The 26,588-nt window shown below is 36.5% G+C and overlaps 1 protein-coding gene across 2 annotated transcripts in view; it reads left to right on the plus strand.

Moving 5' to 3' along the window:
* Positions 1-9,085: 9,085 nt before the first annotated feature.
* Positions 9,086-26,588, plus strand: part of Gpr156 (G protein-coupled receptor 156) — a 60,331-nt gene continuing 42,828 nt past the window's right edge. For both annotated transcript variants that reach the window (XM_027936146.2, XM_027936147.2), the window contains exons 1-2: positions 9,086-9,181; positions 9,358-9,494. In XM_027936146.2, coding sequence (XP_027791947.2) covers positions 9,086-9,181; positions 9,358-9,494 — 233 coding nt within the window. The remainder of the gene's footprint in view (positions 9,182-9,357; positions 9,495-26,588) is intronic.

Consider the following 26,588-nt stretch of genomic DNA (forward strand, 5'->3'; position numbering starts at 1 on the left):
ATAATAAAATGAGCCCGAGATACCTAAGATTGTGCAGCTTTTATAAGTGAGCCACATATTTTATTCTGAGGAGGGGGTTGGGGAGGGAAAATATAATACTATTCCTAACATAAAAATGTATTTGGATACCTGTGTATTTGAGAAGAAGAAAAATTTATACCATGAGTTCTCATGAAGGAATCACTAAGTTAATACTGTAGCCTCCACTCTTAACAATATCCTATTAATTCCTACAATGCTAAATTCAAAATAAGCATTTAGTGAGTGCTTACTTCGTATGTATGTTTCAGTGCCTTGCAGTAATTTTTTTTTGATGCTCAAACTATCCTATTGTTGGCCAGTGGGAACCAATTAAATGGACTCCTGTATCCTTTTGATGTGATTCTGCAGTTTCTGATGCCTTTTTTTTACCTAGTGACAAAATACTCCAGACTCATCTTGTGTGTATCTGCTCATAACTCAAAGTGGCTGTTTTGAAAATTGATTTTTTTTTTTTTTAGTGAAAAGCGGTCTTAAAGAACACAATCTGGGGGCTGGGGTTGTGGCTCAGTGGTAGAGCGCTAGCCTCTCATGTGTGGGACCCTGGGTTCATTCGATCCTCAGCACCACATAAAAATGAATAAGTAAAGTAAAGGTATTGTGTCCAACTACAACTAAAAAAATAAATATTAAAAAAAAAGAACACAATCTGGGCAGGTTGGAATGTTCATTGTTTCTGGGTTGTCATTACTTTCAAGATTCAGTGAACAGATTGAGAAATATTAATATCTTAGAGAAATATAAATCTTAAGTCCATATTGATATTTAATATTTAAATAAAAGTTTTAAAGGCTTTTACTCAACTTATTTTTTTAGTTGTAGATGAACACAATAACTTTATTTTGTTTATTTATTTTTATGTGGTGCTGAGGATAGATCCCAGTGCCTCACATTTGTTAGGCGAATGCTCTACTACTGAGCCACAACCCCAGCCCCCCTCAAATAATTTTTTATGTATAACTCTTTTCTCTTACTTTGAAGTATTGTTTCCCAATGACATCAACATAATTATTTATTTGCTTTTCTCTAATAGATACATATATGTGTATAAATGTGTGTGTATGTACATAAAACAGCAGAAAATACTTACCAAATGTAGTTTAAGACTTCTCTGTGGATTTTTTTTTTTTCTCTTAGAACATTTGATAAAATTACTGTTTCTTAAAATAATTCTTCTCTATGTGTTTATGCTATCAACTTTATATACAAATAGGCTAATTAATTTCTCATTTTGACTTTAAGAACTGCTTCTCTTCTTTTTTTTGTCTTTAAATTATGTAAAATATTTTGTTAACTTCAGAGTCAAAACTACAAACATTGAGAAGTCTATTTTGCCTCTCTGTGTCCTCCCTCTTGTTATTTTACTCCCCTTAGGGGCAATGCTCTTATCCTTCCATTATTTATTTTTGAAAACAAGTTGATGGCTTGTGTGTATCACATCTCCTCTTTTACACAATAGGTAGCATACTATGAACATTTTGCTGCATCTTACTTTTTTGTGTCATTTTATTAACATATCTTAGAAATCATAGCACTGTATAGATATCGCATTTTTTAAAAAATAAAGTATTTTTCACTCTTTAAAAATCAAATCATTTATATTTTAAAAAGCGAATGAGGGTCTGGAGCAAAAGAGTGCTTGCCTGGCAATCCTCAGCACTGCATATAAATAAATAAATAAATATCCATTGACAAATAAAAATTATTTTTTAATTTTTTTTAAAAAAAGCAAAAGAGTGATCTTTTTCAGGGATGGAGACAGGGCAGTAAGTGGGAGTGGGTGGCCTGGAATGCCTGCCAGGGTATTAATGATTAATTTTGAGTGCTTATTATTCTCTTCCCTATACTTTGCTGAGTTTTAAGGATATCTAAGAATCTAAAAAGAATTCTAAACATAACTGCACACCAAGACAACAAAGGAGAACTCTTTGGGATCACTGAAATATGAATATCATATTTGATATGTGATGGGTTAAAGAGGGAAATTTCAGGTGAGGATGTGCAAAGGAAGGCTTTGTTGAAGGTGAAACTGGATATAAAGAGAGAACCCTAAATAGTCCATGAAGGAAGGCTATCAGAAATTGCTGAAGTAAGGAAAAAAAAACAAATCCTCCCAAAATTTGGTTGACTTAGCCAATAATTGTCATTTGAGTATGGTTGCTTTTTTTTTTTTTTTTTAATTTGGGGGTGGTGTTGGAGATTGAACCAGGGCCTCACGCATGTTAGGCAAGCTCTCTACCACTGAGCCACATCCCCAGCCCTAGAGTTACTCTTTGTTATCATTGCCATTCTTGTTCCCTGCAATAGCAAGACAGATTGCTGTGGAAGGCGATACAATTTTCCTTATAGAATCAGCCTATAATATTTTAATTTTTGAGGTCAAATATGAAAACCTCACTTAATATCCTTTTGTATCTCCTCTAGCATTCTCAAATGCTCTTTTCTTGCTTTATCTTTTCCTTCATTGTCTCAATACGTTTAAACAAATTATTTCATTTATTTATATATTGTGCCCATGGATGATTGAATCCCACATTGTAACACACATTCTAGAAAAGTAACAGTCTTAATTTTGTTCAACACTACATTCCAGTTGCCAGGAACAGATTCTGTTGGTGCTTTAAAAAATTCATTGGGTGAATACTAGTGGCAATAAAGGGAATGTGTAACCATGGAGTTCTGCATTAATATACATACATGATTCCCTTATACATTCATCTCATCACTTTCTACCCCAGAACTCTGTCAGGATTCAGTTTTATTGTTAGTAATGCAGGCTCAAACTCAACTGACAATGAGACTATAAACCAGTGAAAGGATATAAATGATAGGGATGTAAAGGAAATTCAATATATGTATATTTTCCCAATAGGTACATGCTTATGAGCTAGTTTTATAAAAGAGCAAAAACAGTTGTTTTACATTTACTTAACATTTACCATTTCCAGAACTTTTAATTCTTTTGCATTCATTCATATTTGCATCTGTTGTCATTTTACTTCTGCCTGAAAATTTTCCTCTAACATTTTTTGTAGTTTGTGACTCTCAGATATTGTCTGAAAATGCCCGCATTTTGTCTTCTTTTGTTCCCCATCAATCAAATATGTTTGGAAGGATCAAGTGTATTATAAAGTTAACTCAGTTAATAATTGGGAGATTGAATTTTTTAACTTTTTATTGTACACACTTTATCTAATCACAGAATTTCATTGCTCTATTGAAAAATATCTAAACATTTACTTAATAATCATTTCTGAATTTTACCTTCATTTCTGAAAGACATTTTCAGTGGGTATTGTATTCTGGATGGCCTTTTGGAGGTACAGCAGCACTTTAAAGATCATTCCATTCCCTTCTGGTTTGCATAGTTTTTCATGAAAAATCTGTTGTAAGCCTTAACAGTGTTCCTCTGAACATAATCTGGGCACTCCTAAAAATTTTATCTTCATCACTGATTTTTAGCAATTTTATTATGATATGCCTTGTTTTTCTGTTTTTGGCTTTGTTTGTTTGTTTAGTTTTTTCTGATTGGGGCTTGTTGAACTTAGAGTCTATATAGGTTTATACTCTCAATCAATTGTGAAAAAATTTGATCATTATTTTTTTATTTTTTATTTTTATTTTGGTAGTAGGGATTGAACTCAGGGGCACTCAACCACTGAGTCACATTCCCAGCCATATTTTGGAAATCTGCAGGGAAGCCTCACTTTTTTTCTGAGTATTGGTCTTAGCATGACTGAGGAAAACTACATAAAGGTAAAGAAATCACCACTGGTGGGCAGTAGCTGAGCAATCCCTGGAACTGAGAATCCTCCATATACCTAGGAGCCAGAATAGAGAGACACCATAATGTATAGTACTTTAGAAGAATCCTCAAAAAGTCATGCCTTCGTAGTAGAACTAAATTAACCCAGCAGGGTTAACCTTAGAGGCCATTTGGATCTGCCCTAATAATGCATTTTAAAAGCCTGAGAATAATCAAAGAACTCAACTTCCTCTTTTCTATTACACTGCCCCCCAAATTCTGGTCATCCCAGCATTCCCAAACTCAAATCAACAAGACTTTACTACTTTCATTTGGTTTTCCCTCCATGTGCTATAGCCCAGAAACTGACTTCAGGCAGCATTAGTTGGAAACCATAGTCCTATCATCTCTATTGTCCAGTGCCTGAAAAGAGTTGTTTCATATGTTTTGTCTATTTTTTAAAGTTGTTTATAGGAGGAAAGCAATTCATTTAGCAGTTAATTCTTCATAAGCAGAAGTCCTACCAACAGCAAAACAACTCGTTAAAGATAGTGGTAGTATGATTCATTTTTCAATGGTCAGAAGTAATGTGTAGAAGAATTGAGGGGATTTTGTGGAAAGATATGGGGCTGTTGAGAGCTGTGAACTTGTAAACTACCATCTTGCATTTGAAACAGTGTAGATGATGCAGCATCTACTTTTCTAATCCTAATCACTGGGAGGGAATCTATAATTTCCATGAAATAAATTGCAAGTACTACTATCTATGGGCTTGGATCTGCTACTGTCTGTAGAATGTTCACCCTAGAGGCTTTTTGTGTAGAGAAGTAGGGGGAAGGTTGCTTTAGAAGGAGGCTGACAGATCTTTCTCCTTGAGCCTTGGATTCTATATCTATGTTATGGTCTGATGTCTCACCTTTACTCCCTAACTCTGATTCTGATTATTCCCCACACACTTTCCCAATCACACACACTTTGTGAAACCATTTACTCTCTCTTTTTAATGACTGAGCCCTTCACTATTTCACCAGCTCCTGTATGTAGACTTCGGTGTGTGTCAAATTTGGAATGGCATGTCTGCCCCATACAGGAAAGAGCCTAATATCATTGTATATAAAGTTCCTTCACTGGATACCCATAGGCTGAAGGGGGCCTCACATTTCAAAATTCTATTCCTATGAATTTAGTCTGTCCAAGGAGACATTAGGAACATATTTATAGAGGACCCTAAAGAATAGGAAGCCAACCAGTGCACATTCTGCAAAGAGGAGGGTCATTGGAGAAGGAAATGTCCCTGATATTTCCAAGAGAAGCCATGTATTGTCAGCCAGACCCTGACCTTTCCTGGCAGATGGCACCACTGGTAGAGGAAAGCTAAAAGAGCCAAGAGGCTTCACACATGTCCCTAAGAGTGATCTTTGAAGAATCTCGGGTGACTCTCACAAGTAGATAGGAACAGGGTCAGTTTTGATCAACGTGGTCCTAAACATCTGGCAGGAGACTACAGCCTAAGCATAGTCCTACATAGACATTTAAAAGGAAAAAAAATGTTTTTAAAAAAATGTAACTTAAACATACATTTGTGTCAGCCCTACTTAAAGTAAGTAAAGCTGGAGGCTATAGAGGAAGGGTTCTTGTGTGGAAGTGCACAATAATAATGATCATAAAGAATTCTAAGGTTGCAAGTTTGTCCTGAGTTAATTTGAGCCTGATCTCATAGACCTACAAATCTTCCTAACCTCCTACATTGATAAACTTGATCTGTTTCCCACTGATATGATTATGAGTTAACTGTTTCATGGTTTTCAGAGACTGGCTGAAATGCTAATTGCTTTTGTGCTAATTAGTTACAAAAAAGTAATGCTTTGCTATCTTGTTTATTATTGTCTTAGCATGAACCTTGCCCTATGTATGCTTTGCAAAGTTACCTGACATCTGCTTCTGTGGACCTCTGGACTTCTCTGATGCTGAATACCCTTAATTGTCCAAGCCACATCTGATAGAGAACAAGGACTTTGGGTTACTTCCCCAAACTTCACCTTCTTTCAGCAGAAAGCAGCTTGGAGATGTCATTGCCCATTTTTCCATAGAAATGGAATGTAGAAATTGACAGTGGGAGAATATAACAGTTGTCTACTTTATGCTTTGAATATATATAACCCTTGCTGCTCTGCCACTACAACTTACTTTTAAATGGATGTTTCTTTCTTTTCTTCTCTCCCTGCTCTCCCTAATCTCTCCCCCTCCCTAATTTCAGGGGAAACAGGATTACCTCCCTTCCCCATTTTAGTCAGATTTATGTATCCTTGAGTATACACCCATCATAGGAACAAAGTAATCGAGACATTGGGTATGGTACCAGAAGATCTCAGAAATGACTATGTCCCAAATTAACAAGTGAATTACAACTCCAACAGAGAACATGTGCAATGTAGCCTTGAATCCCCTCTTAAAATCCCCCTGTTCCTGCTGACTGGCAGAATCACAGCCTCCAGGACAGGAGTCTTCTGTGTTTCTCCTTGGCTAGCAAAGCAGTAAACCTTCTTTTTCATTTTTCTAAAAAAAAAAATTACTCATAAATTTATCCCAAATAAGAATTGCATCTCTCAGAACTTAATGTCCAGATAGACAACCCCATCATGTTCTCAAAGTTTCTCAAAGACGATTTTGGCTCAAGATTATTTCTCTTCTGAGAGTCACAATATCAATCAGCGTTTCTCAGCCTTAGCATCTCAGCAGTTAGCATCTAGGGCTGGATAATTCTTTGTTGTTTGGACCATTCTACGAATGTTTAGCAGCATCCTTGGCCTCTGCCCACTGGATGTCAGTAGCACTCTCCTCCCAATTTTGACAACCACAGATGTCTCCAGATACTGCCAGATGTCTCCTGGAGGTACAAAATTACCCTGGTTGAGAGTCACTGGTATAGATGCAACATGGTGTGTCACACTCCAGGGCACCACAGAAGTGCACCTTGGGAACTAAAGCTGGAGAAACCCAGGTCAGTCTATAGTGTCTGCCCTGTGTACAGTGTGCGCTGGGAAGGCATTGACCTTGGATTGCAAACTACTAGATACAAGTCTGCCTCTGTAGATTTGGAATAAGGGTCTCCACTTCTCTGCTCAATTTATTTATTTGAAAATGAGGAATGGTGTTGTTTATGCCACACAACACTGCTGTAGTGAGAACAAAGTGAGGTTTTATATATACAGGAATACCTATACACAAACACATACTTCTTCCATATAAGGATACAATATGCATGGATTTAATAATGATTCATAGATAAGTGTACTTAATTTGCCAGTATAATTAAAATGGCAGTATAGAAAAAAATATATCTTCTAATTTGTAATGTAATGTGTAATCCCTCCTGTGGTTTGTGATATTGTTCTCTGCTAGAAGGCTTAATAGGGGATGCCTAACTATAAAAAATAAAAAAAGAAAAAGAGTGCCTTTTTAGCAATTAAAGTCATAACTAAATTAGAATACAAAGAGTAAGATTTTTATATTTGATTGTTAATTTTGCATTTAGTAATCTCTCCAGGCTGCACAAGAACTTAAATGTCTTGTCGAGAGATAGTGGATTTTCATTCTCCTGGGATGTCATTATAATGAACCTGGTAAATAATTCAGGAACATATTAGAGGCCAATGGATGGGCAGCACCTGGTGCCATATTGTTCATGCCTAAGCACACAGAATCTAAGATGGCATTCTACACCTGTCACTATTATTCTGGCTTAAACACGGGTCCTATGCTCAGTGACTATAGAAATAATAGTTGTTAATATTTTTATCCCATTTTCCTCCACAATCAAAGAATATGGTGCTATGCGGTTTCAAAAACACAAAGCAGAAGTGGCATCCTCTGAATTGCTTCAGTCAAATTTCAAATCTATTTTCTCTATTAAGGGATAGGTTGCTTTAAAAATTAGTAGAAAAGATTGCTTTTCTACTGAAAGATTTATTTTCTAGTAGAAAAGTTTGCTTTTCTTCTGGTCTTAATTTGAGCCTTTTGGCCTTTCTGCCTTTGCTGTTCAAGGTTGAGTTTCTTTTTAGATCACACTATTTATATTGAAGGCATCTTCTGAGAAAAATGATACCATCCTCGGCCACTCATTTAGAAGGAATTTCTACTTCTAAGTTCTTCTTCCTATTATTACCTGAGTAGCCAACCTAAACTCTGTCAGTATATATTTTTAAAAACAAGCAAACAAACTGGGCATGGTAGCATATACCTATAATCCCGTGGCTCAGGAGGCCAAGGCAGGAGGATTGCAGGTTCAAGGCCAGCCTCAGCAATTTAGCAAGGCCCTAAGCAACTTGGTGAAACTCTGTCTTAAAATAAAAAATAAAAAGGGCTGGGGATGTGACCCAATAGTGCTTAACTACTAGATTCAATTCCTGGCACCAATGAACAAACAAACAAACAAAAACAAGCAAACAAGACCTCTCAAAAACCCCCATTCACTGGACATAGAATGTTCTTCCACACTCTGAGAGAACAAGAGGTAGAGTGACAGATCATGTATGGAGACAGCATGGGCACCAAGCCCAGTACCACCGAGGATCAGACGGAGATTAAACCAGAAGTTACATGGGAAAATCTTAGAAGAGCAGGAGGTTTCCTAGGAGGGAAGGAAAAACAATGTGTCTTACACATCTAATGTAAAGTTTTTACAGTAATGGGCCATGAAAGGAATCTGAAGACAGACTACAGAACTTTTTACCTAGAAATTGCTAGATGTGCTTTATCTTTGTTTTTAAAGTATTATTTATAATAATGGTTTAAAATTATACAAAAGTACTTTATATCTTTAACCTTTGTAATATATATGTACATAATTATACAGTAAAATATAATTGCATATGATAAAATAAAAAATATTTTAAAAATTTGTGTTTGTGCTTGTTAACACAGTTGCTTTCCTTTCTTCAAGGCCCTGCGTGAATGTATTTGGAACAGTGACCGCCCTCTGGTGGTGAGCCAGAATCATCACTTTTTGTGACCTAATGGTTACCAAGATGCCCACTCTTGGCACACATAGTACACTCTAGCAGCGGGGGACCCATTGAAGGATGTCTGATGTTGGAGTATGTCTGATGAAGGAGCCTAATGAAGTAAGCCTTTGCTTCCATCCGAATTTGTTATTTATTCCGGATTTCAGCCAGAAGCCAGCTCCAAAATGGGCTTCTGAAGAAAAGAGTGGAGTTGCTTTTGTGTTTCAAAGGTCTGCCTCCCTTACCAGTGGATGACTAAGACTGTGAATAAGTACACACCAAGAGGGCATGTGGTGACATGGAGCCTGAAATAAACTGCTCTGAATTTTGTGACAGTTTTCCTGGCCAGGAGCTGGATCAGAGACCCCTTCATGATCTCTGCAGGACAACAATTGTAAGTGAGCAGTCAAGGGGCATCAGGGGTGCTCACATTATTGTTGTTGTTGGCAGTGAGGTGGGGGAGGAAGGAGAGAGGAGAAATGCCGAGGCAAGAACATGTATTTCCCAGCGTTGGTGCTGATCTGCAGAAGATCCTTCATTCTTAACAGCTTCTCTTTCCTCTCTCTTCAGACCTCTTCCCAGCATAGCAGTAAGACGGTCACTTCATTGTCTCCTGCCCTCTTGGGTGTTATTTGGACTTTTCTCAGCGGTGGACTACTTTTGATACTCTTCTTCCTTGCCTTCACAATTCGCTGCAGGAAGAACAGGTAAGCAGCCCCGGGCCTAGTTCTTCATCGCCTATGGCCCAAACTGTGAAACCTAGAGTGCTAACATCATTTTGGCACCACAAGCATCCAGCCAGTATCAGCAAAGCTTGTCTCCCACTGTGTGAGTCACATGAGAAGTTCCCTCTGAAATACTACTATACCTGGTAGTACAATTCCCTCCCGAGCAGAGAAAGCTCCGCCCAGTATTGTACCAATTACTACAGTGAGTATCCAAAGAAGAGAACGAAAAATCTCTCTCCATATAAGAGGGATAGTCCTTCAAAGAAAATGAGATACTTGTATGAAAAACAGAGACCCTGTAGATAAAATGTGTAAAACAGTATAAAGTGTATAGAGTTCACAATGGAATCAATCTGGGTTAAGGTTTTCACAGAACAGTGGAGTTTTACCGCCTGGCTGTTCTGCTAGACAGTTTTGGTGGGCTGGGACATCACTGGTGCATCAGGGTAAGCATCTCTGGTTTCAAGCCTGGCAAAAGAAGCAATTGGAGACTTGTCTGAAGGAACACACAGACTCTTGCCTTTACTGCTCTTTATTCCTTCCTTTGGGGCCCACCCCATCTCTCCCACCTCAACACTTATACCTTCCTCTAGCCCCACTGTTCCAGTCTGCTTCTGAAGCCCAGCTTCAGCCCTCTCTCTCTGCCCAGCTGACTTCTGGTTGGAGCCTATAATCAGAATTCAACCCCTCCCCAGAGGCCAAACTCATCCAGTCCCACTCGAGTCTCACACCTGGTAGTGATCAAGTATATTGTACTCCATTGCCTATGATAGATTTGGCACTTAGATGAGGATCTGTCGGTTGTATTTGTTTAGCAAGCATTTGGAGATGCCATTTGCCATTTTAGGCACCACAGACAGGGAATTGCTAAGCAACATTGACCTGATTGGCTGGGTCAGCCTCAGCATGTGACATGTGGCACTCAAACTGGAATACACCCCCAAGCTTCCCCAGCCACTTTTCATTCTGTTTCTCAGACACACTAAGCTTACTTCCATCTCAAGGTCTTTGTGCTTTCTGTCCCTTTATTGTTCCCTCTGTCTGACAGTCTTCTCCAGATCTTTCTGTGGCCCATGCCTCCTCATCTTATAGGTCTTGGCTCTAGTGTCACTTCTTCAGAGAAAACTTCTCTGACCATCTGTTGTAGTCAGCTTTTTCGCTTCTGTGACTGAAATATCTGACCAGAACAATTTTAGGGGAGAAAAGTTTATTAGAGGGCTCACAGTTTCAGAGACCTGAGTCCATAGAAGGCCGGCTCCATTCCTTGGGGCTTGAGGTGGGGCAGAACATCATCTGGAAAGAGTGGGGCAGAACCTCATGGCAGAAGAGTGTGTCAGAGGGAACCAGCTCACATGATGATCAGAAAGCAGAGAGAGATTCCACTCACCAGATACCAATATATACCCCAAATCTACACCCCCAGTGCTCCACCTCCTCCAGCCACACCCCACCAGCCTTCAGTTACCACTCATTTAATTCCATCAGGTGATTAATTTGCTGTCTGGGTGAAGGCTCTCGTAACCCAATCATTTCTTCTCTGAACCTTCTTGCATTATCTCACACATGAGCTTTTGGGTGATACCTCACATCCAAACCATAACACCATCTTATCTAAAGGAGCCTCTCTACCCAATGGCCATCCAGCCCATCTCATTCCACATACCATCACCATGTTTTATTTTATGTAACTATCTGATATTACTGTGTTGATTGAATTGTCTGTTTTGTCCGTATCCCTCTACAGAATGTAAAGCCTGTGAATACACGGACCTTATCTGTCATGCTCACCACTTTTCCTCCAGCAATTAGAACAGATTCTGGAACATAATAGGTACTAAGTAAACAGTGTTCAGTAATCTTGAGAATAAGGATATTTAAATCCTAATATTGAGTGATACCAAGAAAGTGACTAGGAAAATCATTCATTTCAAGGTTAGAACAACAGAGTAACAGTCTCTTGAACTACAGCACATTTCATTAATGAAATTTAAACCTGATTGACAAATAAGAAAAAGATATCATCATTCCACATATCATTTTTCTTCCAGCAAACCAGTAGTTTAAAGCACTCAGGGGCAAGCTCTCTCACAGTTAAAGAGGAAGACCTACACTGAGAATACCATGTCAGCGCCTTCCTGTTGTACAAGTAATAGGTGGCTTAATGACCTCAGAAACTGAGTCTTTGCTGCACATAAAGTTGAATGTATAGATGAATAAGCAGAAGAGACATTTGCCTTATATTTAAAAACTGCAACTGAATGTTGAAGAAAGCACGTATCAGAGCATATTTTTAATTTTAAGGACAATATTATCTATTGGCAATAAATGCTCTAGGACCTATACTTGAGATTGAAGGCTATAGAAGATAGGGGAGATCGAAGGCAGGGGTTGTAGCTCAGTGGTAGAGTACTTGCCTAGCACGTGTGAGGCATTGGGATTGATCCTCAGCACCACATAAATAAATAAAAAAAGATATTGTGACCATCTACATCTAAAAAACGTATTTTTTAAAAAAATGAAAATCAGCTGTCATTCTGGCTGTAAATGGTTGTGGATATTTACTGAGTGCTAATATTTTAATTGGAATATTTATTATTTTACTAATACTCACTAGAAAGTTAAATGTGTTTCAAGCATTAGAGCCCCATCATATTTTTTTTCTAACCCATTATTTTTATACACAGTTTTGCAGAATGCAAGGCTTGTCAAGCATTTGTATATCCTGTTAAAACAGAAAGCAGCTATAAATAGCATTAACATAAAAATATCTATATTTCTTTCTTTTTATTAAAATTTTGCTGCCTGTTGTCTTTGCAGTGGAAGCATGATTTGGCATAAAGAATAAAATAATAGGAGTCACTGTGAATAAGAATACATTTTGTAATTAAGTAACTTACAAGGTCAGACAGGAAATATAAAATAACTCATTTTCAAAAGTACTTTTCTGAGCTATAAAATTTGTTCAAAGGTGCAGCATCACAATTCAATATTCAATGTCATTTAAGTTCTGTGATCTCTAAATTTGTGTGTGTGTATGTGTGTGTGTATGTATGTGTGTACGTGTGTATATACGTGTGTACTTTCTTAGGCATGCATATGCTAGAGGAAAAAACCCTTTTGACAAAATAAAATAATACAATAATATTTAAGTTCAGTTGCAGATCCTGCATTTTTGATAAAAATTTAAAAATGTAATCTACAACAGAAAATCAGTAAAAATATAAGAAACCTGAACAATCCTATCAATCAACTTGACCTAATTGGCATTTATGCAAGCCTTCACCCAACAATAGCAGACTATAAATTTCTTTTCAAGTACACATGGAACATTTACCAAGATAGAGCATATTCTGGGCCATAGAAAATGTTTCACTAAATTTAAAAGGATTCAAGTCCTATGAAGTATGTTCTCTGAATACAATGGAATTAAATTAAAAAGCAATAACAGAAGAATCTCTGGAAATTTTTAAAATATTCAGGAGCTAAGTAGAACACTTTAAAAAAAAAACTCATGGTCAAAGAAAAAACCAAAAAGGAAATTAGGAAGTATTTTGGACTGAATGAAAATGAAAAAGCAACATATCAAAATTTGTTGGGTGACTTTCAAAGGGGTACCATAGGGAAGATTTATAGCACTAAACTTTGAAGTTTAGAAAGAAGAAAGGCCTCATGTCAATGACCTTACCTTCCATCATAGAAAAAGAAAAAAAAAATTAGAGCAAATAAGTCCTAAACTAAATAGAAGAAAGGAAATGATAAAGATTAGTAGAAATTGATGAAATGGAATACAACATGAAAAAAAAATCAGTGAAACCAAAAGCTGAATGTTTGTGAAGACCAATAACGTCAACCACCTCTAGCCAAACTAAGCAGGGAAAGAAACAGAGGGAAGGAGGAGAGAGGGAGATATAATTACCCAAATAAGGAATGAGAGAAGTGACATCACTATAGATTCTACAGATATTAGAAGGGTTATAAGGTAATATTATGAACAACAATCTCTTTGAGTGGAGATTTTGCACTGGATTTACTGATTTGCTTATTAATGGGATGTCACTTCTGGTAGTAGGTTACAAAAGATTGTGGCTTCCACCTTGGATCTCTCTCACACCTCCACTTGCTCACAGCCATATGGTAAGCTGCCTGTGGAGAGGGCCGCATGACAAGGAACTGAAGTTTCCAGGCTGTAGCCTGTGAGTACCTGGGATTGCCAATATCCATATCAGTGAACTTGGAAATAGAGCTTCTAAAACCTGCTAACAGCTATGTGAATAAGTGTGGAGCAGATTCTCCCCTAGTCAAGCCTTAAGAGAACTTCAGCCATGGCTGCCATTATGACTGCATTCTGTGTGAGACCCTAAGCCAGAGGCACACAGCAAACACTTGTGCCTGTAAAAATAATCATATGGAATTAAATTAAAAAGTAATAACAGAAAAATCTCTGGAAATAATTCAGGAGCTAAACTCCTACCCTTCTAAAAAAAAATGAAAATGAGGAAGAACTTCCTACTTCCTACCTCATTCTGTGAGGATAGCAATATGCTGATATTAAAATCTAACAGTGACATTAAAAGAAGAATGAGGAGGGGAAAAAAAAACTCACAGGTAATATTCCTTGTGAACGAAGAGTCAAAATTCTAACAAATTAAATATAGCTAAATATTAAAAAGATAATGCATTATGACCAAATGAAGTTTTATTCCAGGAATCCAAATTTTGTCTACCACCCAAATATTGATCAATATAATTTTACCATATTTACCACCTAAAAAAGAAAACTATATAGTTGTCTCAATACATGCAGAAAAAGCATTTGACAAATTTCAGCATCAATTCTGATAAGATCTCAATAAATTAGGAATAGGAGAGAGTTTCTTAAACCTGATAAAGTACATCTATGGAAAAATCTCCAACTATCATCATTTTTAATAGTAAAAGATGACTACTTTTCTGTTAAGATCAGAAAGACAAGATGTTCACTTTCAATGTTGCTATTAAACATTTTATTTCTTTTTATTACTTTAGAAGAGTAAGGCCCCTGTTTTTATAAAGGAAGAACCAAAATATCTTTATCCTCAGGTGACCTGATTATCTACATAAAAAAAAAAAAATCCAGTGGATTTAATTGCAGTGGTACTTGCCTGTAATCCCAGCGGTTTGGGAGGCTGACGCAGGAGGCTTGCAAGTTTAAAGCTAGCTTTAGCAACTTAGCAAGGCCCTAGGTAACTTAGAGAGATCCTCTCTCAAAATAATAAATTAAAAGGGCTGGAGATATGGCTCACTTGTGCCAGGGTTCAATCCCTGGTGCTCATACACACAAAATCCAATGGAATCTACTTACAACAAAACAAAACCAACCAAACAAACAACAAAAAACAACTGTTACAATGAACAATGACTCTAGCAAAGTTGTGTGATACTAGATCAACTTACAAAACTCAACTGTAATTCTATATACTAGGAACAGACCATTGAAAAATAAAATTAAAGGCAATGCATTTATAATAGCATCTAAAATATGAAATATTTAGGGACAAATCTAAGAACTTTAGAACATTGATGAGAGAATTAAAGGAAACCTAAGTGAATGGAGATAATGTGTCCATGGGTTGGAAGCCTCCATACTGTTAAAACATCACTTCTCTCCTAACTGATGTGTGGACTCAACCCAATCACAGTCCCATCCCCTCTTTGTACAAATTGACAAACTGATTCCCAAATTCACATGAATTTATGAGGGACCTAGAATGTTAAAACACTTTTAAAAAAGAATAAAGTCTCAGGACTAGGACCACTTGATTGCAAGACTTACGCAAAATTAGAGTAATGAAGCAGTTTGGTGTTGGACAAAGGTAGACTTATACATTAACAAAAAAGAATAGACTACAGAAATAAACTCACGTATATATCAACTGATTTTCAGCCAAAGTGCAAAGGCAATCAATGCAAAAATGAAAATCTTCAACAAATTATGTTGGAACAATTGAATTTTCATATGCACAAATGAACTTTGATCTACACTGTGCATTATGTTCAGAAATTAATTCAAAATGGATCATAGATCTAACTATGAATCTTAAAACTGTAAAACTTATAAAGGTAAATATAGAAGGCAGATTTTGTGACCCTAGAATAATCAAAGATTTCTTAGCTACAGCACCAAAAGTATGATCCATAAAATAAAACATTAATAAATTAGACAATAAATATAAAAATCATGTTTTCAAAAGAATCTTAAGAGAATGAAAAGAAAGCCACAGACTGAAATAAAGTATTTGCAAATCATGTATCTGATAAAATACTGATATCCACAATAGTGTTAGCATATACTTCTGGTAAGAATGTAAGATGGTGCAACCACTTTGGAAAGCAGTCTGAGAGTCTTTTAAAATCAACGAACATCTACCATAAAGAAATGAACTATGTAGGTTGTAGCTCAGTGGCAAAGCACTTGCCTAGCACTTGTAAGGCACTGGGTTCATCCTCAGCAGCACCACATGAAAATAATAAATAATTAAAATAAAAAATTAAAGAATTTAAAAAACATGAAGGTATATCTGTACAAAACATGAAGGTATATCTGAACTCCAATGTTTACAGTTCATATTTGCTATAACTAAAAACTGGAAATAGCACAAATATTTATCAACAGTTTAATGGATAAACAAATTGCTGTATATTGCTGAGAATGAATTATTAAATACTGGAATAACATGGATGAATTTCAAAATAATTCTGAGTGAAAGAAGCAAGACAAAAAAAAGATTAATGTACTATGTAATTCCAAGTACATAAAGTTCTAGAAAATTAAACTATTAAATTAAACTAAATTAATATGCAGTGAGAGAAAGCAGATCAACAGTTGCCTGCAGGTAGGTGAAGTTGGCAAAGAGATTGGAAGGAGAAATTTCAAAGAGTCATGTGTAAACTTTTCAAGGTAATAAATACATTCATGACTTGATTAATCACAAGTATATACATTTCTTAAAACTTATTAGATCATGCATTTTAAATATGTATAATTTGTTGTATATTAGATATATTTCAATAAAGCTACTAAAATGTGTTAAAAATGTTCTTATTTTTTGGGAAAGTTTTCAAGGGAAAAAATGTATACAACATCAGGTATCCTGAAACCAATCTAGTAACTTTGCTAGATATTAACAGTTGATATGAGAGAGTGTTTTCTTTTCCCTAGATTCTTCACGCAGGTGAATTAGGACCATAATGACTTAACTGTCATCCTTTTTTGTTAGGGGGGCATGTGTACTGGGGTTGAACATGGGGGCTTTACCACTGAGCTACATTCCTAGATATTTTTATTTTTATTTTGAGACAGGGTCTTGCTAAATTGCCTAGGGCCTTTCTGAATTGCTAAGGCTGGACTCCAACTCATGATCCTCCTGATGCTGGGATTACAGGACTTCACCACCATGCCCAGCTTAGGTCATCCTAACTGTGCAGATATTTCAGGAACAATGGGAAGCTCTCCTGGTGCCTCCTCTGAAATGCACAGAGTAAGGGCAATCTAAGTCCTACATTAAGCTAAACTTGTTCAGTAAGGTCTTTTATTCTGAAACCTTATTTCACTATCACTTGTGATAATGATTGTTGATGGTCGTTGTTCCTGACATATTGTTACATCTCAGAATTAGAGATAGAATTTTCAAATTCCTTAAATCTGGGATATTACTGTCTGGGAAATTAAGAAGTCTGGTTAACAAAGAGTTGTGTAGGATATGAACTTTAGTTTTGCAAACTAACCTGTAACTGTCATGGTGTTAGCAAAAGACACAAGATCTCTGGGTCAGAGACAAAGTACTTCATTTCTCATGACAGAAGCAGTATTCAGAGCTTCATGTTGGGTTTGTGCTGGTTCTCAGGTCCCCAAGTGTCAGGAGGACAATAGAGGATCCATGATGTATGCCAGCACACACAGTGGACTGCCATTCAAGGAGAGGAGCCCTGAGCCTGAAGGATTTACTACTTTGTAATGAGTTATAACAAGCCTGCTTTTTTGTCTGCTGGAGATGTTATCTGATCCCTCAAGTTTGTGCCCTGCAAGCACAATCCTGAAAAAGTAGCCTAGCCTCTGGGCATACCAACTAGACTTTGCAGAGCTTCTCAGGGCTCATGATAGGTTTGCCTCAATACTGGGAGCTCTGCACATAGGCATCTGCTACCTCTGTCTGCACCCTGGCTGGAGGTGATAGACAAAGAACCAGATGCTGGTGAATGGCTAAAATGTGTCCAACCCTGCAGTCTCCTTGTCTACTACAACCTCTTCCTCAGGATCCTCTCACAGGCCTTTTATTGCATCAGGCAGAGATGAGTTTCACACTCTCGTGTACCCTGCTGTGTTTTCCTTCTCTGCCTTCAGAAAATCCAACATACTGCATGAGTCATGGTTCTCAAGCACGTTATTATTGTACCCTTTTCAAATCTCTCTGGCTTCCTAGGTTTTGCATAATTGCCCTTTATTATCAAAATTCTCAAGATCTCCTCGCTTTTCAAAAGAGTTAGATTCATCTTTATTCTTTCCATTCCTGAAAGCCTTATATTATTATTTGAGTGAGATTTATCTATCAATTTCAATAGTAAATATTTACTGAGCTCAATTCCTATGTGCTCAGGATCCTGTGTAAAATGTTATTTAGAGCTTTCTGGGAGTTTTAAATGCATCCCCTGGTAGAAAAACATGAACAAATCAAAATGCATTTGGATTTTTTAAAAAATAGCTTTTTAAAAAAGAGTACTTTGCTGCAGGGATAGGAGCTGTGCTCTTTTCATGTTGTTTCAGGTCTGTTGTCTTTATGATTTTAGTAATTGGAGCTGAAAGAAATGTGACTGGGAAGAAAGGAAAGCAGTACTGATGTTGCTTGGCTAAGAGAAAATGTGTACGCTATTGTGCCCTACAAGGATTTCTGGGATCTTCTCTATTATCCCTGGTTTGATGGTTATTGACCAAGATGGAGGAAGAGGAACTACACAGTTCTAGAATAAATACCAGGCATATAGCTCAATTTGGGAACAGTGTTGCAGGGTCAAGGCCTTGATGAGATAGAGTAGCTAGAAGCAACTTCTGCAAGGCATTTTCCAAAATGGTAGCTAGGGTTATACAAGAGAAAAAAAAAATGTACTTATCAATCCCAGAGAATTGGGCAGGGATCTAAGAATAGATGGTATATCATGAGATCAGAAGCCATTGGTATGCAGGAATGGTGCAAGGAAAGAGGTGCAAAGCAGAAGTGGGGTGGAAAGATGTAGCACTGCGAGCAGGAAGGAGGTCTTTCTTAGGTACTGGTTGTAGGGTGGAATGTGAGTGAGTTGGCAGAAGTGAATGAGGCAGAGTCAGTGTTAATGTGTATGAGTAGTTTCAACATAGGGCTCTGATGCTGTTTGTTCATCCTGCAGACAGAGCTAGATGAATATCAGCTCTTGATGAATTGTCCACACCCTCTGTTACCTACCTAACATCATAGATAGACACAACGATCTTTACCCCATCACAGCGGATTGCACTTACTGAATTTAGAGGAGGGGGCTCTTATCTCTTTCACCAGATAATGAGCGCCTTGAATTTATTCATCTTTGTGTGTCTGTTGTGCCTGGATTTCACTCTATTTCCTGAATGAACAAATTAACTGACCTAGAATAGAATATAATATAATAGAGTATGATGATAAAGGTAGATAAAGGTAGATGTTTTTATTCTTTAACTTGTTTAATATAGTATCATTCTACATGAAATCATGCCATAGTTAAGCAGTTGATTTCCACTGTTTTCTTTCTCCTGGTGGTTTCTACTTGCAGGAGCCCAAAGTATGACATCTAGAATCTCAGATTATCAGTCCTCTTGGTTGTGACCCCTTATTTCAACTATCTTTTAATCTTGTCACACCATTGGAACCTGTCTTCTCTTGATACAAAACCACAGAGGTCTGTACTTTAAGATGGCCTTCTCATAATCTGGTTCTTATGAGTGTACCTGTTGTTTCCACAAATATTTATTGAATTGGTCAACAGTGTACCAGATACTGTTCTAGGTGCTAGGCTTATATTGAAGAACAAAATAGGAAAAAAAAATCACTTCACTTCCCTCATAGACCTTGCTTTCCTAAAGCGTGAGCAGTCAATAAATAAAATATATGGGATATTAGTGATCAAGACAGAAAAGAAAAATAAAATGGGGAATGTGAAGAAGAATATCAGGGTAGTAGCTAGATGTTTGACCAGGGAAGGCCTCACTGAGAAGGTAACATTTGAGAATAGACCTGAAAAATATAATAAATAGATCATTACATAAGGGCCATTCCAGGCAGAGGGAACATAAAATGCAAAGACTCTGAAGTAGGAACATACCTAGTGTTCAAAGAAATACAAGGAAGCCAGTGTGGCTGGTGCAGATTAAGTGAGGCAGAGGATAGAAGGTGACATCAGAAAAATAAAGGTGGCCAGATCACAGGGCTCTCATAGGTCAGTGTAAGGATTTTGGCTTTTACCCTAAGCGTTATGGGAAGCCATTATAGGGTCTGGAGCTAAGGACTGACATAACTTGACTTCCATTGAACAGGAAATCTAGGTGCTACTTTGTGAATTGAACTTTAACATCTTTATTTAACCTTAAATAAAGTCATCTCCTTGAGGTACTTGAATGTCTATAAGTGGAACCCAAGAAACCCTGGAAATGTTTGCAGGAGTCATCTTTGGTTCCCTACTGCTCATGTCTAATGGGTGAGCACCAGCTCCACCCCTTCCTAGGCTAAGGTTCCCTAGCAGAGGAGAGTGCACATGGACTCTTTCTGTGCTCTGTATTTTCTATAGGGATGCCATCAGGTTGGCAGCACACAGTAGGGGCTACCTCAAGGAGCAGCATCCTAATTTACCTAAGGAGATTCAGAAAGATTTAAGATTTATGATTATGCTGCCAGGCGTGGTGGCACATGCCAGTAATCCCAGCAGCTTGGGAGTCTGGTTCTGGAAGTAAATGCTGGCAATGGCACTTCTTGTATATACTTGGAGAGAACATGAGCCACAGAGTAAAAACTGGAGCCAGAAAAATAAAGGGACTATCAGGTAATACTGAGTAAAGATTGGAAAGGAAGAAACAACCTTATTATTTGCAGATAATATTATTGAATGTATAGAGAATTCAAATGTGTGTTCATATAAATTATTAGAACTAATAAGTGACAAAGAATTTAGGGAAGGTGACAGAGACAGGGGCATTATAGATTTTTGTTTGTTTGTTTATTATGGGTACCAGGGATTGAACTCAAGGGCACTCAAACACTGAGCCACATACCCAGCTCTATTTTGTACTTTATATAGAGACAAGGTCTCACTGCCTTGCTTAGTGCTCGCATTTTGGTAAGGCTGGCTTTGAACTTGAGATCCTCCTGTCCTAGCCTCCCAAGCTGCTGGGATTACTGGCATGTGCCACCACGCCTGGCAGCATAATCATAAATCTTAAATCTTCCTGAATTTCCACATGAAAACATATAGAGAAGGTACAGAGAAAACAAAAAAACTTTGTAAGAAACAAAACAAAATCCACTTATAAGAAAACTAGATGACAGAATATTCCCGTGAACTTCAAAATAAAACCATCTGAGAACAGACCACCAATAGCCACAAGAGCTGTTATTCTTGTCTATGTAGGAGAAATAAGGGAGGGGCAGAGAGAACCCAAAACAGTAAAAGCCTGGGGGGGTGCACTTTGACATCCAGATCAGTTAGAAGACTCAATATTGTAAAGACAAATTTTCTTCCTAGATTGATATAAGAAGTTTTTAATGCAATCACAACAGAATCACATTTTTTTCTTTTTTGGTGAAAATCAAAAAGCTGATTCTCAAATTTATATGGAAATTCAAAAGGCCAAAAATAGCCCGGAAAAAGGGACAAAGTGAAAGGATTTCCTTTTCTGGATATCAAGATTTATTATAAAACTAGCAATGAAGACATGTTAAGTATGCTGTTGGGGTAAAGAGAGAAAAATAGTCTGCTAGAACAGAATAGGAAGCACCCATAAGAAGTTGAGTGTAAAACACACTTTTCAATAGGTGGTGCAGAGTCAGCTGGCCATCCACCTGGGGGAAAATGCAACTTGAGTGCTGCCTTAACAGAATCCCTTCCAGGCGAAATGTAAAGCTTCAGGGAAACAATATAAGGGAATATCTTCACAAACTTGAGACAGAAAGACATGTCCAAAAAAACAGAGTATTTTTCATGACAGAAAAGATTGTTATTTTGCACTTCATTAAAATTGAGTACTTCTGTTTGTTAAAACACTCCTAAGACAGGAAAAAGGCAAGTCGTGGATTGGGAATGTATTCACAAAGGATGTATCATCAAAGGATTTTTATCCAGAATAAACACTACTATAAATCAATAAGAAAAACTCAGAGAACCAAGTTTTTAAAAAAAAAAATGGACAAAAGATACAGCACTTCACAAAAAAATACATCCAGATAGCCAATAAAGGGCTCGATTTCATCAGTCATAAGAGAAATGCAAACTAAAGCTACACTGAGATGAATATCTACAATCAAAAAAGAAAAAACAGACATAACCAAGTGTTGAGAAGAATGGGGAGCAATGGGAAATTCTTATGCATTGATGTGGAAGTACAGTCACACACCATTTAATGACAGGGATGCTGTTCTAAGAAATGTATGGTGAGGTAATTTCATCATTGTGTGAACATCTTGGAGTAAACCCAAATGCTATTGTCTACTATAAATCTAAGCTATATGGTACCATCATTATATATGCAGTAAACATTGTAAAAACAAATTATATATAAACAGTGTATATAGTGCTTAACTACAAGATGTAATCACTTTGGGAAACTGTTTAGTTGTATCTATTAAACTTGTTAATACTCTAGGTCCCAGAAATTCCAGCAAAATTGCATACATATGTTCACCAAAATTCATGTACTAGAATATTCTTAGCAGCAGTGTTTGTAATAATCCTATTTGAGTCCCTTTTGTGCTTCTATAACAATACCTGATGCTGGGTGATGCATAAAGAAAAGAGGCTTATTTGGCTCACAGTTCTAGTAACTGTAAAGGCCAAATAGCATGGTGCTAGTATCTGGTGAAGGTCCCCTGGCTGCATCACAACATGGCAGAGAAACCAAAGTGGAAGTGGATGCATACAAAAGAGACCAAATATGTGAGGTGGCCTTGCTTTACAACAACTTACTCATGGCAACTAAGCTAGCCCCACGAGACTGAACTCATTCACATGAGATGGACATTAATCCTTTCCTGTGGTGGTACTTGCATGACCCAAAACACCTCTGAAGATCCCCACCACCTCTCAACACTTTTATTTTGGGGACCACATGTCAGCATGAGTTCGGGTGGGGACAGATCGTATTCAAACCACAGCAAAACCCAACTGGATGCTACTCAAATGCCCATCACCAACTTAATGTCTAAATAGCTCATAATACACTCAATGATTAGGTACTGCTCAACAATGAGAATGAACTAATAAACAGTCTATAACTATATGGCACATTACGTATGACTCATAAAAATAATGTTGAGCAAAAGTCAGACACAATAATTATATCCAATATGATTCTATTTACATGAAACACAAAAATAGGCTAGCCTAATTTAAGACGTCAGAAGACAAGATAGTACTTGTCCTAAGGTCAGGAAGGAAGGGAAAAAGAAGGAATAGTGACCAAAAGAATACAAGAGAAAACCTACTTGAGTATAGGTTATATTTCGTGACTTAGATGCTGCTTACACAGATGTGTTTGTTTATTAAAAGGCAGTGAATTTTATATTTATGTATTTTTTTATATATAGTTTTCTTCAATAAAAGTTTAAAAAGTTATCTTTGGGTTTCATGACAAGAAAAAAAGAAAACATCCAAAAGGATAAACACATTTTATTAGTAAATTCAGACTTTTAAAAGTAACTATTTTCTGAAAAAACTTCTTACTCACAACTGTGTATTGTGGATATTGAATGATATAATGAGTAGTTTCACTATAAATACAGAAGTGAATTTTATAGGACCTGTTCATGAAACCTTTGATAATAATAAAAAATAAGAACTCGTATTTATTAAAACACAATTAAATGACACCAAAAGCACAGGAGCAAGAGAAAAGTAGATTCATTCAGCATCATCAAAATGAAAAACTTCTCTGCTTCAGAAGTGAAACACCATCAAGAAACTGAAAAGAAGGCTGGAGGTATAGCTTAGCAGTAGAGCACTTGCCTAGCATGTACAAGGTCTAGGTCTGATCTCCAGCACTGCAAAAAATAAATAGAATATTCTCACTTTTTTAAAAAGTGAAAAGAACCTACAGAATGAAAAAAAGTTTTAAATCATTTATCTGATAAGGGACTTGTGTCTAGATATATCAATAATATTTATAGTTCAATAATAAAAAAACAATGTTTCAACAGGCAAAGAATCTGAATAGGTATATCTCCAAGAAGGATATGCACATAGCCAATAGGCACATCATTACCCACGAGGGAAATGTAGATCATTATGAGATAGAATTTTGAGATATTTATAATGTTCCCTTTTGACATGGGTTATAGTCACATAGATGTTTTCTTTTTAATAATTCATTGAGGTATTTGTAGTGAGATACCACTTTATACCCACTAGGATGCCTGTAATAGAAAAAACAAACCAAAAACATGTTTTTGTGAGGATGTGGAGAAATAAGGATACTCATATAGTGCTAGTGGGGATGGAAAATGGTGCTGCTGCTGTGGAAATACTTTGGCATTTCCCCAAAATGTTAAACACATGGTTACCATATAACCCAGCAATTCAGTTCCTAGGTATGAACCCAAGAAGATGAAAACATGTCTACATAAAAACTCATAAATTAATGTACATAGCATTATTCTTAATAGCCCCAAAGTGGAGAAAAACAAATGTCCATCAACTGATGAGTAGATAAATGAAATGACACAAACTACTCAATTAAGTAGGATTCAACCATAAAAATGAGTTACTGATTCATGCTACAACATGGATGAAACTTAAAAACATGTTATGTGAAAAAATTCATGAAAGACCACATATTGTATAATTCCATTTATATGAAATACCTAGAATAGACATTTATAGAGACAGAAAGTAGACTAGTAGGTGTGTGTAACTGCAGAATTGCAAATTAAAATAAAAATATAATGAGATACATACTAACAAAGTAACAATAAAGTAGGTAGAGATGTGAAGCTAATAAACTCATCTCCTCTTGGTAAGAATATAAATTGGTACATACATTTGGAAAAATAATTTAACAAATCTGAAACTAGGAATCCATTTACTTTCAGTTTACACGTAAATTATATCCAACAGAACTATGTTTAAAATATGTATAAAATATTCCTGATAGTGTTATTTGTAATTTTCAAATGTCCATCAGTAGTAGAAGGAATAAATAAGCTGTGGTATAATCCTGTGTGAAATACTATATAGAAGTAAAAGTGAACATGCTACAGTGATACCCAGCAACATGAATGAATCTCACAATATCAGGTTAAAAGAGCTAATCACAAAGCAGCATGGGCTTTAGGGTTCCCTTTTATTTAAAAAGTTCAGGCATAATTAAATTATAGTCAATAAAGTATTTTATAGTCAGTGTAGTATTTTACCTTTAGGGAAAAGGGTAAGGGTAATAATTATGAGGTAGAATTTTGAGATATTTGTAATGTTCTCTTTTGACATGGGTTATAGTCACATAGATGTTTTCTTTTTAATAATTCATTGAGATATTTGTAATTTGTGTGTTTTAAAAAAATAACTTTCATTGGAATATTTTCTCTGATGTGTGGAAGCTAATCCAAAATAAAGGGGGATAAAAAATAATTTATTTATTTATTTATAAAAGAATAGAAGAAGGATCAGTGGAGTAGACAATGGGGAATGAAGGGAAGTGGGGAGGGATGGATAGGGAAAGACAGTGGAATGAATCTCACCTAACTTTTCTATGTACATCTATGAACATACCACAGTGAATCTCACCATCATGTACATCCACAAGACACTAACTTAAAAAAAAAACTGTAATAGAAAAATTGGTGGGCTGGGATTGTGGCTCAGGGGTAGAATGCTCGCCTAGCACGCGCGAGGCCCTGGGTTCGATCCTCAGCACCACATAAAAATAAAATAAAGATATCGTGTCCATTTACAACTAAAAAATAAAATATTTAAAAAAAAATTGGTAAATTAGAAGGAAGGGAACAGTGGGAGAGAAGAGGAGAAGGGAAGGGGACATACTAGGGACTGAATTAAAACAAATTATATTCCATGCTTTTATAATTATGTCAAAATTAATTCTATTGTCATGTATAACTAGAAAGAACCAATAAAAAATACCTTTCTTAGCTTAATATTATCTTTTTAAAAGCAAACTATCAGGGAGCTATAATTGTAGGGGTCATAAATAGGAGGTGGGAATGTCTTCAGGACAAAGAGTCAACTTCCAAACACCTTCTTTACATAATTCTAAATGTTATAGACAGAAAGTATTTCCCCAAAATTCATATATTGAATGACTTTTTTCACATAACCCCCAGTATGACTGTATTTTAAGATAGGGTATTTTGGATTCAATGATGTCATTAGGTGAGCCCCTAATCTAATAGACTGGTACCTTAGAAGAAGAAGAAGAAAACCAGAGTTCCCTCCCTGTGCATGCACAGAGAAGAGACCTTGGAGGACCCAGTAAGAAGAGAGGCCTCCCTAGAAGCCAACCATGACGATACCTTGATCTTGGACTTCTAGCTCCCAAACTGCAAGAAAATAAATTTCTATTGTTTAAGCCACACAGCCTATGGTATTTCGTTATGGCAGCCTGAGAAAATTAATATACCAAATATTTGTATTCACCACAATATCCTCTGTTCCTTTGATCAGATTGCTGTGTTAGGATTTATTCCTTAATTTCCTGTTCCCTTTGTTTTCATAAATATATCTGAGCATCCAAATTTTGCTCAAGATTGGACAGTAATCTGACATTAATCAATGCCCAATCCTTCTCTATGCTTTTTTCCCCTCACCATCTTGCTAAAG

Source organism: Marmota flaviventris, chromosome 8, assembly GCF_047511675.1.
Source record: "Marmota flaviventris isolate mMarFla1 chromosome 8, mMarFla1.hap1, whole genome shotgun sequence".
Lineage (NCBI taxonomy): Eukaryota > Metazoa > Chordata > Mammalia > Rodentia > Sciuridae > Marmota > Marmota flaviventris.